Source organism: Papilio polytes, unplaced genomic scaffold (genome assembly GCF_000836215.1).
Source record: "Papilio polytes unplaced genomic scaffold, Ppol_1.0 DF824047.1, whole genome shotgun sequence".
In the NCBI taxonomy this organism is placed as follows: Eukaryota; Metazoa; Arthropoda; class Insecta; order Lepidoptera; family Papilionidae; genus Papilio; species Papilio polytes.
In genome coordinates this window covers 4094103-4102539 of record NW_013525157.1, presented here as the reverse complement: position 1 = coordinate 4102539, position 8437 = coordinate 4094103, and the positions used below count along the sequence as shown (strand labels likewise).

At 33.0% G+C, this 8437-nt stretch overlaps 1 protein-coding gene across 1 annotated transcript in view; it reads left to right on the top strand.

The window, feature by feature from the left end:
- The first annotated feature begins 873 nt into the window (after positions 1-873).
- Positions 874-8437, top strand: part of LOC106100351 — a 10070-nt gene continuing 2506 nt past the window's right edge. The window contains exons 1-3 of the mRNA XM_013279175.1: positions 874-1038; positions 7778-8002; positions 8182-8434. Of these exons, the coding sequence (XP_013134629.1) occupies positions 1031-1038; positions 7778-8002; positions 8182-8434 (486 nt within the window). The 5' untranslated portion in view covers positions 874-1030. The remainder of the gene's footprint in view (positions 1039-7777; positions 8003-8181; positions 8435-8437) is intronic.

Here is an 8437-nt window from a genome sequence, read left to right as displayed (position 1 = left end):
GTGGCATGTCTGCTAAATTCGTTGTGCTATTAGCTTCTACTGACTCCATTAGCCAACTACTTACGACAACAACTTAGCGTAGGGTTTAAAATCTACGCTTATAAATTAGTTTAAAAGCAATATGAATGAAATATGTTGATATTATTTGATAAGTTTACATACAAATACAACTACGACGCAACAAGTCGGTGACAAATATTGAGTGATAGTAAAAAGTATCAACAAAATTTACTCGAAACACTATATTTCAAAAACACGAACTAAACTTATTTCGAAAACACCATCGTTAGATTCTTTTTAATGCAATGGGTTGTGGTTGGGTAAAGCTACATTAAATTTAAAATTGATATTGATTTTTGTCCTGACAACTGGCCACTGCTGACTGCTGACCAATGACAAATCTGCTTACAATTTGACAATTTGTCGTGAAGTAGACATCAAAGAGTATATATGAAAAAATACCAGATATATAATTTAAACTTTATTGCTTTGATTTAAATACATATCGGAAATTGTAATTTTTGGTATTTATATATAGGGTTCAAATCGTTTTAAAAAGAAAACAATGCTATCAAGTTTTTTTCAATCGATTACAACTTCACATTTCAGATGTAAAAAGACAAATTCCTAAGTTCATGTCGCACAATTTCAGCAAGTTTGTTTTCATTCTATCTCACTTGGTCCCATACTATTAAACAAGGAGGACATAATCCTCAACATGTTTTGACTTGTCCGTAAATATCGGAAAGCAGGTTGTTTTCTTTTTTTGTTTGGGAAAATAAAGTTCTTGCTGACAACAGCCAATTGTCATTTATTTAAAGATTTAGTTAGGAGGTGATCGTTTGTGTCACACACAATAAAACTTCACAAACTTTGTGAAGTTTTATTAATCGAGATTCGTTATATCCACACATTGTATTGCACTGATACATTGTTTAATAAATTTTAAAACTTTTAAGTGATTGTGTAGTGTATTGGTTAGTGTTTATACCACAGCTGTTCGTTATTTTTTGCTGGAAAAGAAATAAAAATGACACAGTAAGTATTTTTTGTTATAAGTTTAAAATCTATTTACATCATTCAACATATTTAATTAAAAAATTTAAAAGTTATTAATTTTTTGTTTGTCTTCTTAGTGAAATTACTTAAAATTCTGTATTAACGTGACCTTTTCTATGAGTTAATTTAATATTGATCTAATAATTTTTAACAGTTTGGTTTAACTTTTTAAATATATTGCTCAAACAGTAAAAATACAGATTCAATTTTAGACTTTATGATTTCATTGCAAATTTCACTGACATATGTTTGTCTCCATTTCCAGTGGAAATGCAAAGTAATACAAGTTGTGTTCTTGTCATAGGGTGTATTTGTTTCTATATGCTGCTCTTTTTGTCGTTTTTTCTATCAAAAATTTCAAAATCAATGTCTTGTCTGGATATAAGAAACCTTTGTGGCATCATTTTAGGTCACTAAGTAGGCTAAGGCTGTTTTTATATGTTGTTTTATTTAATTTGAATATATTTAAATGGTTGTATTATGTTTCTATTATCTATGGTTTCTACTATTTTTTATTAAAAATTAATTTGAACATTTTAAACAACAGCTGAAAGAATTTTGCAATTTCAAAACTTCTGAACCTAAAGATTTTGATTTAGGATAGTGAATTTTATCAGTTACAAAGTAAATTTTAAAATCACTTACCACTGCCTATGTACAGGGTTATTGGTATCATAGTTAGTACACATTTTTGTAGAGCTAATAAAACAGTTATGTTTTTTTTTTAATCTGCCAGCTAAGTTTTATACAAGTCTTTTTGTTTTTAGGGCATTTTAGTGGATTAGAATTAAAAAGTAAAATGGTCTTTAGCTCACATTTTTAAATTTGGACAAATATTTGATGTTTTATTTTGTCAGTTAATCAGTGTTTAATGGTTTTGATAAATCAGAAGAATAAATTGTTTTGGGCTTATTTGGAAAGAAAAAAATAATCATTTAAAAATGGTTAACATTAGCAAAATGAGTATGGGGGTTAAAATTATCGCAAATGTTTCCCTCTATTACTTAACTGGAATGTGTTGAATTACCAATAACCCTGTATATTTCTTTTACAAAATTATTTTTAATTTCTACAAAATGTGGTAGGAAGCAATGCAGTAGCAAAGGCTCCAGAGTTGCACTACCATTATTTATTGTAAGGCACAATCAAATGCCAAGTGAGATACAATGGTTCATTCTTACAAATATTAAATAATATGTACATTGTAAATACAGAAACATGCTGCCCAAAAACTGCTGATTGTTGAAAAACCTAAACAAATCCTTCCAAAACAGGCTGTAACATAAATATAATATCCTATTCTAATAGTCATTTTATATAAACAATTAGACATTTTCTCACAGTTATGATTGATCAAAGAAATAGTGTTATAAAAGTACCTACATATTTAAGTTCGAGCATAATTAGTTAAAAAATTACGAATTATTTTCTGCTATTTTGATGCAACAATTGGATATGTATGTTTTTCAATCAGCACCAAAATAATTACAATTAATATATGCTATTCCAAATCTTCTGTTAAAAACCCATTTCTTATATAGGTTTCAGAGTTTTAAAAAAGATCTAAGTAAGTTTGTTATAATGTAAAAGTGATACATTTTCTTATCATTTCTTGGAATTAGATTGTAAACACAAGCTTATTGGTAGAAGACAAATGTGACCTATTTACATTATTCCAGTCCAGTAATCAAAATTGAGCGCTCATAAAGAATTGGAAAATTTAAACCCACTCTAAAATGCTCTTTTGTGGGTTTTAGTGTTAGAACAATCCAGCAGTGAATGTGATTGCTGTACTTGAATGTAGACAGTGCATAATGTTAACTTTATAAGTTTTTATAAGAAAAATGACTATGTTCTTATGCATAAGTATCAACTGTAAAAACGAAACTGAACAGAAGTTTACTAATTACCCCATTCCAAATATGCCTTAATTTTTAAAAAATGACACATCTGGATTATGATATGCTTAGATAATATAAATTCATGTAGCCTCATGTAAATGAAGTTAAATCCACTATATTATTTGCCTAATGTTTTTATTCATTTAATTAATATTTTAATTTGGCTCCTATAAAATATTCTTTTCTTGACCACTTTAGAATTGTAGTAGATATTGTGGAATCAATTCATGGTGCTGTTTAATGTAATAATTTGACCTCCCGTAACACAACTCAAATATTGCGTCATAATATTATATTGTGGACCAATGATCTCTCCCCTCTTTTTTACTAAGCTGCGCGCGCGCGCTATCGAAATGTATATAGTTCGGGGCGATCGGCTATGTTCGTAACAAGCCGTGCTAGGCACGACGACCGGGCGAAGGTATGACTCACCGCGTATTCCCTAGCCGAGAGAAAAAAAGGACCACATCTCGAGATTGAAAGCAAAAACCGGATTAGGGTATTTTCGCCCGATCGCTAACAATTTATATGCCTCCGTCCATTTATTGAACAACTTGAAAAAGAAGGATGCAGTTTTTTTTTGTTGTTTTTTTATATAGGTTTTGATACATCACCATACCTTAATGGTATTTCGGTCAAGATTGTATTAGTTTTTATTTAACTAATTAATGTTTTTACTGTCGGATCCTATCTTAAATAAGTACCTATAACTTAGTAGTACTTTGAGAAAGATGGCAACTTTAGCTGTTAACTTTAACATTTGTATCTTACTAGATTTCGTTCGCGACTCCGTCCGCTTATAATTAAAAAAAAAGTAAATATACTATGTGTTCTTCCAGACTATCCTTTAGATCTATGCCAAATTTTGTCGAGATCCGTTCAGCCGTTTAGGCTAAAAAAATCTAACAAACATGCATTGATCCATCTAAACTTTTGCATTTATTATATTTATGTCTTATAGATTTAATCGATCAACAGTACACAAACACTAAAATAAGATCGCAAGGTTACAGATGAATAAGTAGTTTAGGAATATGTAGATAAATATTCGTACGTTTGCCTCCCACGTCGGTGTTTGTTCAAGTAATAATAAGTACGCGTAGCTTCAAGGTTATTGGCAAGTCATCACCGATACTACGAGGTGGCTATTATGTCTAAAAATTTACATGACAACATATGTGTAACAATAGCGTTATACTCAATTTATTCAGTACAAGAATCGTTGTGTAAAAAAATACGAGTCCTACCGTCAAATGTTCACAAACGATCAGAAATGGAATAGTCCAATCCTTAAATAAGCTAATATTATTACATGTTATTGGCCATTTTGTATTTTGTCCATTGATACCTGTACCATTTAAAAAGACGGTGCTTATTTATGTTCTCACCCATAATTATTATATTACCTCTTAAAGTTCAAATTACGTAGTAACGATTAAATACAAATTTTATTTTGGCAACCCTAAAATGACCTGAAATTATGCGTGTGAAATTACTTAAAATTTGTATTGTGGTGCATATCTAAAAAGTGGACATTTAGAGCAAATTATAAACATTGTTATAGGTAATTATTTTCAAATGATAGGTCTTAAGAGAAAAATTGAGTTATTAAATTTGATCAATATAAAATACACATCTTACATAACAAATAGTGCGCGAAACAGGTAGTTACGTGTTAACGCGCGATGTGACCCTTTATTCCTGTTAACATGAAGTGTTATTCGTCCGTGATCGCAGGTAAATAGGGACATATTGGCCGGCTTGTAATTATGACATGTCCCAACTTGTACGGACCCTATAGTTGCTGTCTCCTGCATCAAGATTACTGCTCCGCATTTTATTAGAATAATTGACTTGCTGTTTTACTATGTTTATGAGTGTTATATTATCTTGGTAAGTGTTATTTGAGTAATAATGAAGTTGCATTTCTATGCAAAATATTATAAGTTTGCTTTAGACAACTAAAAAACTTTAACGTAGTAAATTACCTAAAGCATAGGTTTGGATTTTTTTTTGTTTTTCGAAGTAGATACCTATCTAGTTATTTAAAATATCGTTGCAGTTTGCAGCGGTTGTAACAGAGTGATCGATTTATAAAACTATCAACATCGCTTCTGAGATAAAAAAGGGTTCTATTTAATTGTGGTATATTATCGCTCTACTGGACACGAGCCAAACAAAACGCAGAGACCATAATAACAATAAACTCTCAATTGATAATGTTATTTCAGATTAACTACTATAAACATAATTTAATCTCGCTCTTTGTTTTAGGATTCATTACAAACTTCAATACGATATCTTTTATTCGATTGCTCTTCTCGGAATTCGATACGGACGTACAAACAAACCTCACCGGTGAACCTTTGTCATCGTTATTACGCTTCAAAATTTATAATCTTTTTCATTTATGGATGCATAATTATTTTAGTTATTAATCACTGTAGCTTTCGTCGGCAGTGATTGCATCATCTGCCGCTTTAGTCCCGAGCCTCGCGTAAAGGACACGTGTGGATTTAGAATAAATTAAAATAGTGCTGTGAATAAGCAGATCGACGACTCGTTGTGAGGCCTGCTTCCTCGCGTGCGCTCGCGACTATTTCTCTCTCCTACTTATTGTTTTATTCCCTTTGTGCACCTCAACTTGTGCCTCGATTATTCGTGTTTTCCTTTTATTGAATTACTCGATGCTATTTGTTACTTAAAGCTCGCTGCACTTTGCGCACTATACAATATCTTATGTAGGTAACGCTACACTGTGTACATAATTCGAACATTGTCTATGATATTTTTAATCAAATTGTCTCAATGTAATGTTACATATTTGTTGTAGGAAAACGGTAAAGGTATCCTTGGTTAGTTATATAAAACCTTCTAAACGGCCGATTGTCCTTTAAAAAACGTCGTTCTTAGAAAAACAATGAAACTGATATGTAATTTTATTGTACCAAGGCTAAGGTTAGAGATGATTGTTGGTGGATGTGGCTTTGCTGAACAGTGTGCGGTTGCATTGACTCACTGATAACGTCATTCGGTACAGCATTTGAACTTGAATGACGAAGAAGACAATTATCAATTGCGGTTTTTGTGGAAACACTAATTAGAGTTGCTCTTGTAATTACTTAATATTGACAAAATATGAGTCGTGATAAAATTGAATATTTTTCCAGATAAATCTAAGAACACTCATGTCAATGATCAGATCATCCAATTCTTAAAAACTCTGTCTAAAGAGCGATCAATTTGATAAGTAAAGCTATATTATTTACTAGGTTTCGCCCGCGACTTCGTCCGCGTGGAATTAAAAAAAACAAAAGTGAGTAGCCTATGTGTTCTTCCAGACTATCCTCCACATCTATACCAAATTTCATCGAAATCCGTTCAGCCGTTTAGGCTACAAACTCTAGCAAACATCCATCCATCCATGTAAACTTTCGCATTTATAATATTAGTAAGATTAGCTATTCATTACAAATGAATTGAGAGTATTAAGTCATATTCAGGTCATTATCACTAGCTCAGTCGACTTAATAACCGTGAGAGTCAACACATGTTTCGCATTAATTAAATGTAAATACAATGTTTACTCTAACATGCAACTGTTATACTAATTATTCAACCACATATTACGTTTCGTTTAATCGTTACGCATAATTGCAATTAATACAACATAATAGTTTGCAATAAACATCGCACTAAGTGTTAGATAAGGGGCAGCCGACATTGGAGACCAGGGTAATGTCAAATATACAGTAGAACCTCGATAAGTTAAAGTCCAAGGGAAACACTAAATATTTTAAGTTATCAAGGGTCTATGTTGTTAGAGGTTTTGGGCTCTGGTGGGAAGGGAACATAATATTTCTTGAAGTTATCGAGGTTTTAAGTTACCGAGGTTCTACTGTATTTCTAATGTAACTTACAACATGTAAAATGATTTAATGTTTGCTTAACCATTCGTTACTTTTCTAATAATGACTAAGGTTGTAAATACAAACCTTATAGTTTCTACGTTGCTTCAAAAGGTGTGTCTTATCATGTGAGATATGATTTCTTTGTTTATGCGCGCTTTAACGATGCATTTTCCACATTAGTTTGACCTTAGCATATGCGTCACTCATTTATTGCGTTGTTTATTTACCCTATTACAAAGCTCTACTATCAATGTGGATTGATTTTATATCAGTTTATCAGATCTGTATTGGATTGTTTTATCTTGACTAAAAACCGATGTTTTTCGTAACGTCCTATATTCAGGAAAGTTGCATTTTAAAGAAATATAAACGTATCTTATCGAATTATTACAATTATGTACAAGTGCAGAGTTTTTGCGCCAATAATATCAGTTGCATGCACTGCACCGATCTCGATAGAATGGAGATAAGCCGCTTGGTGGCGCTGTCGGCGCTGCGGCGACCGGTAATGTTTTACAATGACTCATCTTTCCAGTCGTGCGCACTTGTTGCACTAGACTTGTTTGCAAAAATATATCTTATCCACTACGAATGTTCTCGAAGTTAATGATACTGTTCTGAATATAAACCGAGATTCTTTAGGATAAGTAAAATACCAAGTTTGTAATGCGAGAACTTTCTACATAAGCCTATACAATTTTATGAGTGTTTTTCATTAATAAATATATATTTTGGATAAACTAACTTATTTTAGAAAAACGGAGAGACGACTGAGGATGATACGAACACTTTATTTGTTAGCCCATATTTACAATCATAAGTAAAACTCCGTTAAAAAAAAAAACAAATTATCATTAATATGATGTTCATGTCATCCAGTATTTTATATTTTTTGTCTTGTCTCAGGGCACTAGCGGCGCTGGCCGCTGTGTGCCTGTGCTTAACCGGGGGGGAGGCGCAGCCGACGGGCTGCAGCTTCGGCACCCACTACTGCCCCGAAGGTTTCTACTGCGAGCCCGACCTGCTGTACTGCCGCAAGTGTCTGCGCTGCGAGGACTTGAAGCGGGAATCGCTACCCTCGCAGTCCTCTTGCGTCAAATCTGTGTCTGATTGTGGACCTTGCTACAAAGGGTGAGTGTCTTAAATTTTCAGAAGACCTACGGCACCATTTTGATGCTCATTGCATTACGCTTTAACTTGATCTTTCATGTATTTGCTTAGACATATATACATAATAGATGTCACTGAACTTGAATGTCTGTATTGAATAGAAATATAACAATTCTTTCTTTGGTGTTCTACATTGTTAGATTGGTGATAGACCACCGTGGCGATGTGAACTCGGCATGTGTGCCGCGCGGCGAGCACGGCGCGGGCGCAGAAGAGACGGAGGGCTTCCCGGTGTACGGGTGGGTGCTGGTGACGTTGCTGTGCTTGCTCCTGCTGATGCTGTTTGGCGGCATCGTGTGGTACGTTCTCAAGCACCCCGACACGCTGAAGATTCTCGCCTGTAAGTACCATTACGTAACAGTAAGATTTTTAAATGTTAAGATAAATGACTGGGTT